We start from the raw sequence: 12,849 nt of genomic DNA, 5'->3' as shown, positions 1-12,849 counted from the left end.
AGGAGACTGCCCCACCCAGCCTCTGGTCGGGAGGCCACAGGGGCCCAAGAGAGCCTGGGGGCCCTGCCTGGGCACACCCTCCCTGCCCCTGCCCGGCTGATGCTCTCTGTCCCTCTCCTCTGCAGACGACCGGAGCCCGGCCAAGGAGAAGGGACTGCGCTGTCAGAATCCCGACTGCATGGACAAGGGGCGGGCAGCCAAGGTAGGGAGGCTGCAGAGCCTGGAGGGGGGATTTGGCAGGGTACAGGTCTCTAAGCCCCTCTACCCAGGGCCGGCTCCCTGCAACAGATAACCACAGGGCCCTGGCAAGGGTGCTGCTGGCGTGACCACAGCCTGTATTCAGGGGTGGACAGAGCCGCATGGTGGTTGGTTTAGGATGCAGGAGGGCTGCCCCTGGCTGAGGCACAGCAGAGTCGGGGGACTGCACAAGGGCAGGGGGAGCAGAGGTACCCTAAAGCCCTTCCCTGCACTGTGGTCCTGGCAGCAGCCCTGAGATGACAGGAGCTGCATCCCCATGTCATGGATGAGGAGGCTGAGGCCCAGCCAGGGGAATTGATTCCAATGCCTGGCTGGCACGCTTCCCGCAGCTCCGGGCCACTCTTCAGGTCTAGGCATGGGTCTGGGTCAGTTTGGGACTTCGTGAGAATGACTGTGGCCCTGGGGCTGGTGAAGGGGCAGGAGTAAGGGCAAGCTGACCCTGGAGTGCCCGACTCAGGAGCTTGGAGTGAGCGCAAAACATAAGTCAGGGAGAACAGGGGCAGAAGAGGGATAGCAGTGATAACATTGATGGGGCATTTCTGCGGGCTCTGTGCCAGGCTTTGTACCATGCATGTCTGTGCCTTATGTACCCCTTACTGCCTTCTGTGTGGAAGACATCCATCATTGCCCCATTTTCCAGGTGAGGATACCGAGGTTCAGAGAGGTTGTTGTTACTTGCCGGCAAGTCGATTCCAACTCATGACGACCCCACATATATAAAGTAGAATTGCTCTATAGGATTTTCAAGGCTGTGACCTTTCGTCAGCAGATTGCCAGGCCTTTCTGCCAAGGTGCTTCTGGGTGGGTATGAACTGCCAACCTTTTGGCTAGCAATTGAGTGCTTTACCATTCGTACCACCCAGGGACTCCTAAGGTTCAGAGAGGTTGTGTGATTTGGCCAAGGTCCCACAACTCATGGGAGACCAAGCCCAAATTTGTCACCCGTTTAAGTAACAGTATTAGAGTATTAGTAACTGGCACCCCTTACTGTGTCAGACCCTGTGCTGAGGATTCCCTGACTCCTCCCTCTGGCCTTCTGAGATCATCCTGTTATCGTTCCCATTTATTGATGGGGAAACTGAGGTTCAGAGAGCTGAAGCGGCTGGCTCAAAGACACATCGCGGAGAAGTTGTAGAGCTGGGATTTGAACCCAGGACCAGGTCTGTCTAATCTCAGAGCATGTGTTCCTAACCACCATGTAGCTCAGCTCTGCCAGCTGCAGGAAGTTAAAAATGCCACCCTCCCACCCCCACAAGTCCCTCACCCTGCCCCCCCCACTTCCGCCCAGCCATCACACACAGTCACTCAGCACAGGAGGACACTAGTTAGAAGGCACATGGAGGACTGTTCTGGGGGCGGGGAGAGGAGGGGGCGGTCTCCAGTTGCCTTGGCCACCGGGCAAGGGGGTGGCTGTGATGTCAGATCCAATCTGCTGGTGCGGATGGTGCCTGGCATTGGGGCCTAATGTTGGCTGACTGCCTGTTCCCCAGATGGGGGCTCCTGGCAACAAGCTGCCCCAGCTCCCCCAACGTACATCCCACCACTGGCTTGGGAAGCCCTGAGGCCTCTGCCTGACCTGGGGAGGGTAGGATGGTAAGGGGGGGCCAAGCCATGCTGTCCCAGCCCCTCCTCTGGAAAGCTACCAAGCTGCTACAGGGGCAGGGACAGGAGGACTCAGGCTGTGCCCAGATGAAACCTGTGAGAAGAGAGCTGATCTCTGAGCAAGCAGGACCAGCTACGTGTTGCCCTCTGCAGCTTCCACGCCCATCTCTAGCCCAGCCCTGGCCTGTCCTGAACTCTGCCAAGCTGATGTTGGGATCAGCAGCCAAAGGGTTACCCAGCCTTCGAGGGAGAACCCAGGCCCTGTCACCACTGAGACCCCCTTTGGGACAAATGGCACAGGCTGAATGTGGGGACGGAGATGCCTGAGTGATCAGAGGCAGGAGGGCTAGTCTGGGAGGACACCCTGGGGAGGTGGCCTCTGATAGACAGGAAAACATGGGTAGGCAGAGTGGAAGGCCAGGGCAGTCCAGAAGGGGGATGCCAAAGGCAGAAGTACAGAGAAGAAGGAAGGGGGTGTAGGCAGGTTTTGCCAAGGGGGTGAGCCTGTTTGGAGCAGGGAGTGAGAGGAGGTGAATGACGCTCAGGTTTGGTGAGAAAGAGGAGAAAAGAATATCGTTATTGCTGATGCTGATAATAGCCACCATTGACCAAATGCACCCTCATGCTCATCTGAACCCTTATGAAAATCTCATGAGAAAGGCATTAGGTTATCCTCGCATTACATGTAAGGAAACTGAGACTTAGAGAGGTGAAGGACTCACCCATGTCACATAGCATGACAGGCAGAACTCAGCCAGGCATGAGGCTTGATTGAAGGAGATAATTGCATTCATTCATTTGCCAAATCAGCCTTGAGCATCTGCTGGTGCCAGGCCCAGGTGTAGGGGTGTAGGTTCTGGAAGTCTACAGCGAACAAAGCGCCTGCCCCTCCTGTTGCTGAAGTCCTAGTGCTGCTGGGAGGAGGTCCGGCTTTGGTTTGCCAAAATGATCCTCCCAGGCTGCCCTGGGGAAGGGCCACCTTTGAGCAGGGCTGAACCCTTCCACTTCTGGGCCCACCTTTGAGTTTTGTTTCAGCCTTTCCTGGGTGCTGGGGCTTCTGAGATGAATCAACCACCCCATCACTATCTCCTGCCCTGAGGGTTCACTGGGGTGGGGGAGGGGACAATCACAATGGGCTTCCTGGAGAAGGCCCACTAGAGTCCTGAGGAAGGAGGAGGTGTTGAGATGAAGGAGAGCTGAGTGAGCAGAGGAAGGATGTTACTGTTACGTTGTTAGCTGCCTTCAAGTCAGCCCCCAACTCACGACGCCCCCGTGCACAGTGGAATGAAATATTCCCCAGTCCAGTGCCATCCGTGTGATTACTTGTGGATCAGGCCATTGTGACCCATAGGGTTTGCATTGGCTAATTTTCAGAAGTAGATCACTGGGCCTTTCTTCCTAGTTCATCTTAGTCTGAAAGCTCTGCTGAAGCCTGTTCAGCATCATAGCAACACGCAAGTCTCCACTGACAGGTAGTAGCTTCACTTGAGGTGCAGTGGCCAGGAATCGAATCTTTATCTCCTGCATGGAAGGGGAGAATTCTACCACTAAACCACCAATGCCTAGAGGAGGAATATTGGGAGCTGTCAGGAGCCAGCATGGTCAGGGGGTATAGGGAGAAGGAGACAGAGCTGGATGTCTAGGTGAGGAGTCTGGACTGCATATGTGGTGGAGACCAAAAGGAGAAGGGGTGTCCTTATCCCTCCCTGGGATGAAGATGTGTAGAGTAACCCACACCGATGAGTGCCAGCTCTAGGCTCAAAGCCCACCCCTTTCCAGCTGTGTGACCCTGCTCAAGTCACTATACCTTTCTAAGCCTTTTTCATTCCTGTTCTAGAAAATGAGCCTTCTAGAGTTGCAGCCAGGATTAAAAGAGGTCCCTGTGTGAAGTGCTTAGCACATAATAGGTGTTCGAGAGAATGCTAGCAATGATCATTCAGTCATCTACCATGTAGTGGGGGAGAAACCCACCAGACTTTGGGTGTACCTCCCTGAGGTCTGAGATGTCCTGGCTCTATCTTGGACCCCATACAACCCCACTCAACCGGGCATGCGTGTTTATCAAACACTGCAGATCTGTCATGTTCCTGGGCAGGGGGAGCTCAGGGTCTGGGGGAGATGGCCGAAGTGTTGGCTCCCTTCTTCACTGGGGGCCGGGTGAGACTGAGACAGGGTGACCATGTGGTAGGCTTCCCCTGCCCCTTCCGCCCCCCAGCAAGTAACCACCAGTGTCTGCACTGCCCACTCCATGCTGGGCCCCCTCCAGCTGGGTGCTCTGGTGGAAGTCTGGTGTGGTCGAAGGACCTCCGGGATCACAAGGGGGCATGGAGGAGGGGCAGACACCAGACCACAGGGGATAACTGGGCTACTACGTATGAGGGGGGCAAAGGACTGAGGGGACACTGTAGACTTGGGATCATTCTGGAACAAAAGTCATGATTCTGGCAGCCACTCTTCACAGGAGGTTCTTCATGGGGTCTTCACCACCACCCTGTGCAGTAGGGACTGTCCTCAGCTCCATTTGTAGATGAGGATAGTGAGTAGCAGGGAGGTTAGATGACTTGTCAAGGCAAGCCTGGGACTCTAACTGGGTCCAGCTGACCTCCAAACCTCCCATTTCCAAGGAGCTGGCAAGGGGAAAGGGCTTTGATGCATGGCTCCCAAGGAACTCTGGTAGAAATTAAGGGAGGTGAGTTTTACCTCAGTATAGGAATGAGTTTGCAATAGCTGAAGCCATCTCAGATGTAGGGTGACCAGATGGGATTGCAGTGTGGAGTGGAGGCTGGATCTGAGGACCTCCCTTCCAGCATAACAATGGGTCGTGAGGGGGCAGAGATGGGTCAGAGTGTGTGAGTGGGGGTGAGGGGTGGCCATGATGAAGACAGGAGAGGTGGGGAGGACACTACAGAGGACAGTGGGGATCTGGGATCCTGGTGGAGAAAAAACGGGCCGGATGTAGTGAAAATGGGAGAGGGAAGTCATCTAGTCTTCTGGGCAATGGTTTGGGGGTAGGATGCATGAGACCAGGGGTGTTCTTGGGAGGCCAGGTTTTGGGGGTCTGAGGAGGTGACTAGTCCGTTTTGATGCTGGTCAGGTGTAGACAGATTCGGTCCTGTCTGCAGGTGGAAAAAGGGCAGGACCAGAGATACCATGCAAGGGGAACTCCTGGACCATGGCTAAGTAACTTTTGGGGGGAGCAGGTGAAGGTGTGGGGCACCTGGCCCAGGAGGCAGGGACAGAAAAGGTCAGTGCTGTCTCAGAAGGCGCTGGCCTGGTGAGGGGTCAGAGGGAAAGCCGTCTAGACAGCATCTAGCCCCCAGGGGATCCGGTTGGGCCTGCACCCAAAGCCCGTTCTTGTGGACCGAGCCAAGCCAATGGCGCTCACCGGCGGGGCAGAGACAATTACGACAATTAGGGGAGGGGTAGGTGTACTTGAGGCGTGGGTTGCCTGCATCCTCCTGGCGGGACCCGAAGTCCCCCAGTCCTGGCTCCTAGCACAGTTATTTTAAACTCGAGCAGCGGGGAGAGAGGAGCTGGAACCACCGAAGGGCAGAATGGTCCCCTTTTCAGGTTATGCCAGGCATGGATGGGGAAAAAGGACGGGGCGCAGAGAAAGGCGGGCACGTTTCTGGGGCGCCGCGGAGGGCGCAGTCAGCATTCAGCTATTTATAACAGAGCGGAAGCGAGCCCGGCAGCTGGCGATTCCGCTGCCCGGTGGGGGTCCTCTCAAAGGTCAGGGCGGTTCCCGTCGCGGGCCCGAGCAGGAGACGGGCGAGCTCCTGTCTTCAAGCCCGGCTTAATGACTAAGGATTTTGCACTTCCAGGGGATCTGTAAGGGGCCGGCCCCCTCGAGGACAGTGACACCCTCCCACAAGCAGCCCAGACCCTTGATTACCCCTAAGCCGGGCCGGGCGTTCTGCCACCTCCCCACCTCCCCGCGGCCACCCGCCGACGCGAAGCGCTTCCCGGGACCCCTCCTCTCCCCAGTCCCGCCCGATGCTCTGTTGGTGCGTCCCAGCCCGCCCAGGCGGTAGAGCCCGCACCGGTATACCGTAATGCCCCTACGTCATGCGCCTACGTCTGGCTCAAAGGCGACTGAGCCCTTCCCAGGGCTCTGGTCCCCCTGGCTACAAGGGAAGAAACTCGCCCCAAGGTGAGTCTTATGGGAGAGCAGGGAATGGGGCCCCTACAATAGTGGGTCTGGGCGCCAAGACACCCCCTGAATTAATGGACAGAACCAGGAGTGGAGGGCCCCACGCAGTCCTAGGCCTGCGGGTGGACATCAGTGGGTGCCACTGGCTCTACCTCTATTTACTTGCCGGTGGAATGGGCTCAAGTGTCTGTCTCCGCCCTAGTGACTCCAGGGTGGTGTCGAGTCTTAGATATGGCTGTGAGGACTCCAGGGGGCCCTGGCCGCAGTGTGGGGCTGTTAGAGGAGCTGGGGATTCTGAAGCTGGGTGGCTGGGAGGTTCGGCGGACTTTGCCACATTTCCATGGCCCCAAGTCAGTTCGAGGTGGGAAGTTCTCTCGAAGGCCGGCAGGGGGCGCAAGAGCTTGCACCTCAGGTAGTCTGGGCTATGCTCCGGTACCGTTTGGGGGATCGGGAAAGAGGGAGAACCCAGGAGAAGCCCGGATTTGCCATGCTGGAAGATGAGGACAGGAGGCCCCAGTAACTTTCCTCAGGTTTGGGGGCTCTGTGGACATTTTGCTATTCCACTGCCCCGTGGCTGGGGTCCAGGCTCACTCTAGGACTCAGCAGCAGTCCTTAGATGTAAAGTTCTTGAGAGCAGGCCATTGCCCTCTGCACACATCAGGAGATTGAGGCACAGCAGGGAGGGGCCCCAGAACCAGATCTTCTGAAGTCCAGGCACACGCCCTCCGCCCATTCCTTGCCAAGGAGCCTTCTGTGTGGCACTGGGGGATGACAGGGTGCCAGGAGGTGGTGCTGGCTGCACTGGGGGGCGCTGCCTAAGGTCTGGTGTTTTGTGCAGGGGGTCACACAGAAGGTGATGATTGCAGACCCCAGACTCTCTCCTCTCCCTAGCACTGAGTCCCAGCCTTTTACATCCTTTTGCCCTGGGGAGGAAGGGACCTCAAAGCTTCTGTGACCTGTATGGTGGGCCAGGGCTTCAGAGAGATTCCCTGCACCCCTGCCATCTACCAGGCACAGGCAGGGCCTCAGGGTAGGCTCTGCCTCTTAGCATCAGGAATCCACAGGACTAGGGTTTAGGCTCAGGGTTCTTTGGAGCCGGGTGGGCGTTTGGTCCCTCCGCAGGTCAGCAATGCCTCTGGATAGAGGGAGAAGGTGGAGCAGCCTGGTGGAGCTGGCACCACCCTGGCAGACTTGCCCCCGCATGCAGCCTCTGCCCTGGATCTTGAAGGTGCAGGGCAGGGCCTTGGGCCCAAAGGCTCCCTGGGAATTTAGCCCAGTTGGGGAGCCCCTGGGCAGGGCCGTCCCTGGAGCCAGGGAGCCCCACTCCTGATTCCAGGCCAGTCTGCTGCAGGCAGAGCACAGAGCCTGCCTCAGACCTCGCCCTAGACCTGTGGCCCCTCCTGGATAGGGAGCTCCCTCTTCCCACCCCAGACCAGGCAGGGGACCCAACCCATTCTGGGGGAGGGGATGCCCATGGGCCTCTGTTTCTCTGGGGCTGGGGAGATGGTGCTGTTGGGGAGGGGTACTGCCTTGGAGACTCCATTATTCATCAGTTCCAGCATCTGGTTTCTGGGTATCAGTTTCAACAAGCCAGCCCTGACTCACGAGCAGGGAGCTGGGCCTGGGCAGGGGAGGGGCCCCTTCCCCAGGGAGCCAGGGGATGGGACCTTTTGGGCTTGCTCTTGAGCTGTTTCAGTTCCTTGCAAAGTAGAGGTGGGAAGCCAGGAGCCTGCCAGCAGGGGCAGAGGGGCTCCTTTCTTCTCCACACTCTGCAGGCTTCTGGCCCCTTAAGAAGCAGCCCCAGGCCTGGCTAGCAGACCCATGCACCAACCTGACTCAGGGATGGCAGGGCCCAGCTGGGATCAGAGTGCCCTGGTGACCTCTCAGTACCTGCCCTGGCCCAGCCCTGGTGGTCTCCATTTGACGCAACCTGGCCAGTGAGAGTCTCCTCCCCACCCCACCCCAAGCTAGGTCGTAGATCTGCCTTATCTCCAAGAGTCCTCAAGACCTTGCTGCCCAAACCACCAGTCTTCTTGTCCCCCTACCCTGTGGCACAAGGGTAGTAGTCACAATCACAGACATCTGTTTCTCTCTTACCCCGCAGTCACATTGGGGAAGTCACCTAACCTCTCCAAGACTGTTTCTTCATCTGTTCAGTGGAGATAGTAATAGTATCTCCCTCCTTGGGGTCTTTGAGAAAAGTGAATGAGACTTGCTGCCCACAGGTTCTGGGCCAGGCCTGGCCCTGGGGAGTGCCTAGTGGAAGGCAACTGTCAGGACTTGACCTGGATAGCCTAGGGGCAGAAACAGGGGGGCCAGGGCAGGACCACCGGGATCTGAGGTGGAAGCTGACCTACCTAGGCCAGCAGGCTGAAGGTCATGGCGGGAAGGCTGCATCTTCCAGATCGTTGGCTGCAGGGAGGGACATCCAGACCCCTCCTCTGCCTTCAATCATCCATTCGTTGAGCTGACCTGCACTGAACACCCTCTGTGTACTGGCTCTGATCTGAGTGCCAAGGATACTCCTGAGCTGGACAGACAAGGCCCCTGCCCTCTGGGGAGGACAGTCTAGCAGGGAGGAATAATGACTAAGATCTAAACGAATAAATATAAATAAAAGAATATCAGGAAGTAATAAATTCTAAGAAGAAAATAACCCAATTTTTTATTAAGGGGATCAAGAGCGGGAGGGTGAGAGGCTATTTTAGTTGGAGAGGAGAGTCCTTCTTGGGGAGGTGACATTTCAGTTGCGGCCTAGTGACAGCTGTTTGACCATCAGGAGTGTGGGGTGTTGCAGGCAGAGAGAATGCAGAGGCAAAGGCCCTGATGTGCCCTGAGCTTGGTATGTGGTAAGGAAGCAGGGAAGGCCCTCAAGGCAGACCACCTTCTTCGACAGGTTAGGAGGTGGGGTAGGAGACAGGTCCTGCTGACACTTTAAGCAAGATGGGAAGGCACTGGAGAGTTTTACCTGGGGGAGTGACCTGATCCAGTTGTTAGTTTACAAAAGATCTACCTGGTGCTGTGTGGACAGTGATTAACCCTAGGTGGAGGGCCTCTCACCTTCTGCAATGATCTTCAGAGATCCTCTGCTCCCCACCCCCTTCCAGGGTGAACCAGGCGGAGGAGGAGCTGTCTGCCAAAGGGTGAGTGTATTAGTGACAGGATGCCCACTCACCCCTTTAGGTGCTGGGAGGGTCCCAAGGAGGCCATTCTTGAGTCTCAGAGCCAGAAGTCTGGGTGTCAGTACTGCCTGTGAATCACCTTATGTCACTTTACCCCCAAAAGATAAGGGGGATAATAGGGCCTGCCCCACACCCGCCTTCCTCCGGGAGTGAATGTAAAGGCGCGTTGACAGCCTTTCAGTGAGGACCCCAGCACCACACCCCAATCTCAACCCGCTTCGGTGTCCTCTCGGGCTCGGCTGAGCGCCCCCTGGCGGTGGGGCGTACGGAAGGTCCCGCGCTACCCGAGCGCGGAGGGACCTAGCCTGGAGCAGCAGGGCCCCCGGGGCTGCGGGGTTTTCCCGACGCCCCTGCCTCAGTCGGCGCCTTGGGGCTTCCCAAGGACTGCCTCCTTCGTCCTCTTCGGCGCACCGGTCAGTGGTCAACCCTCCCCCATCCCGGTCCCTATCGGCTCCTCTTCCTCCACCACTGGCCTGGGCAGTGGGAGCAGGGTCACCCGGGCTGAGGCTGAGGCGGGGGCCTCCAGAACTGCGGGCAGGGGCTAAGATGGCCTTCAGGACGCGGGGTGGAGGAAGGCCTCTGAGGGCCAGACGTTTGGTTGGGGCAGGGAAGTTGAGGTCCCAGCCGAGAGGGCGCCCCGAGACTGGGGGGTGGGGGTCTGAGGACTGGGAGAGGGGGTGAGTTCAGGCCTCGCCCCCCACCGAGTCTCCTTGGCTCGTCTGCCTCCACCACTGGCCTGGGCAATGAAAGCGGGGTCCCCAGGGCTGAGGCTCTTAGGGGTCTCCAGGACTGCGGGGAGTGGGCTAAGAAGCCCCTTCGGCCAGGAGGGATCCTCTGAGAGCCTGATGGCGTTGGGGGGCTGGGGTCAGAGCGGGGTGGGGCGTCCGCAATCCCATCGGTGTGTGGGGGGTCACCGCCTGGCGCACCCCGCCCCCCACCGGGTCCCTCCCCTTTCTCTTCTGTCCAGTATTCAGGGAACTTCCCGGGGGGAGGGAGCAGGTTCAGGAGGGGCCCTCTGAGCCCCGGAAGTTAGTGCTGGGGGGGCCAGTGGTCAGAGCGGAGAGGGGCGCCTCCGGGGCCTGGCTGGGGACAGGAGTCCGCAGTCGTGGGGGGGGGGTATGCCAGCGGCCCGGCACGCCCGCCTCCCCAGCCCCAGCGTTCAGGGTCCTCTCCGGAGGAGGGAGCAGGTCCAGAGGGTCCTCTGCGCCCCAGATCTTAGTGCTGGGGTAGGGACTTGAGGGAGGCGGGGGTCGGGAACCCGCAGTCCCGGGGGGGGCGTGTCCCCCCAGGGCGTCCCCGCGGGGTCCCGGCGCGCTCAGCCGGGGGCGGGCGCGGCAGCACAATGGCAGGAAGCGGGGCTCCGCGCTTTGTCCGGCGGGCGGCGCAGACCGCCGCTTCCTCCGGCCGCCATGGGGACGGGCCCCGGCGTCTCCGGGCGCCGAGCGGCCTCCAGGCCAGGTCCGGGGCTGCCCTCCCCGGACTCCGCGCCCTCCTGGGCCAGGGGTCGCGCTCGCGACGGTGAAGGCCAGGTACGAGGGGCGTGGGCGGGGTCCTCGCAGGCAGTCCCGGGCCCCGCGTCGGAGGTGCGGCGGGCGGCAGGGCGCTCGGGCAAACGGTGCGGCCTCCAAGGAAGGGGGAGGTCTGGGCACACAGCGGTCGATCCCCGCCCCCTCGACCCCGGGCTGCACGCTGTGCGGGGCCGGCCTGGACCCCCGAAGTTTTTCCCTCCCCCTACCCAGGGGTCCAGGCCTGCTGAGCCCCGACCCTTGGCCTTTTGTGTCTTGGACTCCCTCCGGACACACCTGTGGGTCCCAGGCTTGTGCAGTGGCCATCCCTCCCCCTTTCTTCCTCTGCACCAGGCCCTGCCCATACCCTCCTCCCTTCACACTTAGGCCTGTTTTTCCTCCTGGCTCTGGCTCAAGCCTTTGTGTGATGGGGGAGGAGTGCCTTGGGGGGGGGTCTTGACCATGTCCCCCAAGCCCCATTAGCCCTTCCCATCTAGTGGGCTCTCCCCTCCCTTGGGGTGAGCCCTGGGAACTTTACTGCTCTGATCCTGCTGCCCCCTGCCCCTTCTGCTGGCAGGGATGGCAGAAGAAGGAGTGGGCACATGGGCCTGAGAGAAGGGGCCCAGGAGTCTGGCTTCCGGAAGGAGCTGCCGTGCTTGAGGACTAGAAAGGCCCCTTGCCCCTCAAGAGAGCTGGGGAGACCCTGTGGTTTGGGGATGGATGTGTTAGGAGGGGTGAGAGAGGAAGTCAGCCCAGGGGGCTCTGCCCACCCAAACCTCTGCCTCCCAGTTGGGTTTGTGGTTCTCCCTGGGGTTACTGGAACCTCTTGCTCAAGCAGATGTCCTTGACTAAGTCAGGAAACACCTACCTGGTTCAGATCCTGGGCCTTCCCTTCAGTTCACCATGCCCTCTGCATCCCTGAGCCTAGGGGCTGCTGGGAGGATGGAGGCAGGTGAGGTCAGTCACAGGCTGGGCACTGGCTTCAGTTGTTATTATTAGTGGTGGTGGTCATGGTCACCTAAGCTCATCAGAGTGCTGGGGAAATTAGTCTCTCAGAATCTCTTAAGAGAGCCCACTGGCTCCCACAGGATGGGGCATGTAGTAGGTGTCTTAGTCTGGATTCTCTTGTTGTTAGGTGCCTTCAAGTCGGTTCGACTCATAACGACCCCATGTACAAAAGAACAAAACACTGCCCGGTCCTGCCCGGTCCTGTGCCATCCTAACAATTATTGCTATGTTTGAGCCCATTGTTGCAGCCACTGTGTCAGTCCATCTCCTTGCGGGTCTTCCTTTTTTTTCATTGACCATCTACTTTACTAAGCATGATGCCCTTCTCCAGGGACTGGTCCTTCCTGATGACATGTCCAGGGTATGTGAGATGAAGTCTCACCATCCTCACATCTAAGTAGCATCCTGGTTGTACTTCTTCCAAGACAGATTTGTTCATTCTTCTGGCAGTCTGTGGTATATTCAATATTCTTCTCCAACACCATAATTCAAAGGCATCAGTTCCTCGGTCTTCCTTATTCATTGTTCACCACTCCTCTGTTAGTTTGTCATACTGTGGTGGCTTGCGTGTTGCTATGCCACCAGTATTTAAAATACCAGCAGGGTCACCCGTGGTGGACAGGTTTCAGTGGAGCTGCCAGACTAAGACAGACTAGGAAAAAGGACCTGGCAATCTACATCTAAAATATTGACCAGTGAAAACCTTATGAATAGCATTTAGGTTCTCTAGAGGAGCAAAAACAGTTGAGATGTATATATATATACATATATATGTATGTACGTATGTATGTAGAGAGAGATTTACTTCAAGGAAATGGCTCATGGAGTTGAGGCTGACAAGTCCTAAATCCAAAGGTCAGGCGGCAGCTGGAGACTTCTGCAGGTTTATGTCCCAGGATCTGGATGTCAGGTGGGGAGGTGGAGAGAGTGAGCTTTGCCAGAACTTCCATTTATAGTCTGGAGGGAGGCCACACCTACAAGGAAACTCCCCTTTCAAGTGACTGGCTGATCACATCACATCGCATCATGGAAGGTCATTTCGTTATGGAATAGCACCCAGTCCATTGTCTGCCGAACCACTGAGAATCATGGCCTAACCAAACTGACACATAATATTGACCATCGTAGTAGGTGCTCAATA

At 58.1% G+C, this 12,849-nt stretch overlaps 1 protein-coding gene across 7 annotated transcripts in view; it reads left to right on the top strand.

The window, feature by feature from the left end:
• Positions 1-12,849, top strand: part of PLEKHG5 (pleckstrin homology and RhoGEF domain containing G5) — a 59,581-nt gene that overhangs the window by 22,721 nt on the left and 24,011 nt on the right. For 3 of the 7 annotated variants that reach the window (XM_049877755.1, XM_049877754.1, XM_049877762.1), the window contains exon 2: positions 126-202. In XM_049877755.1, coding sequence (XP_049733712.1) covers positions 126-202 — 77 coding nt within the window. Of the gene's footprint in view, positions 1-125; positions 203-9,396; positions 9,609-10,579; positions 10,725-12,849 lie in introns of those variants that run through there. The other 4 variants (XM_049877756.1, XM_049877757.1, XM_049877760.1 and 1 more) reach the window with 3 other exon arrangements.

The sequence above is a fragment of the Elephas maximus genome, chromosome 3 (assembly GCF_024166365.1).
Source record: "Elephas maximus indicus isolate mEleMax1 chromosome 3, mEleMax1 primary haplotype, whole genome shotgun sequence".
Taxonomy (NCBI): domain Eukaryota; kingdom Metazoa; phylum Chordata; class Mammalia; order Proboscidea; family Elephantidae; genus Elephas; species Elephas maximus.
Note: the sequence above shows the minus strand (reverse complement) of the source record. Positions and strands in the feature narration are given on the sequence as shown.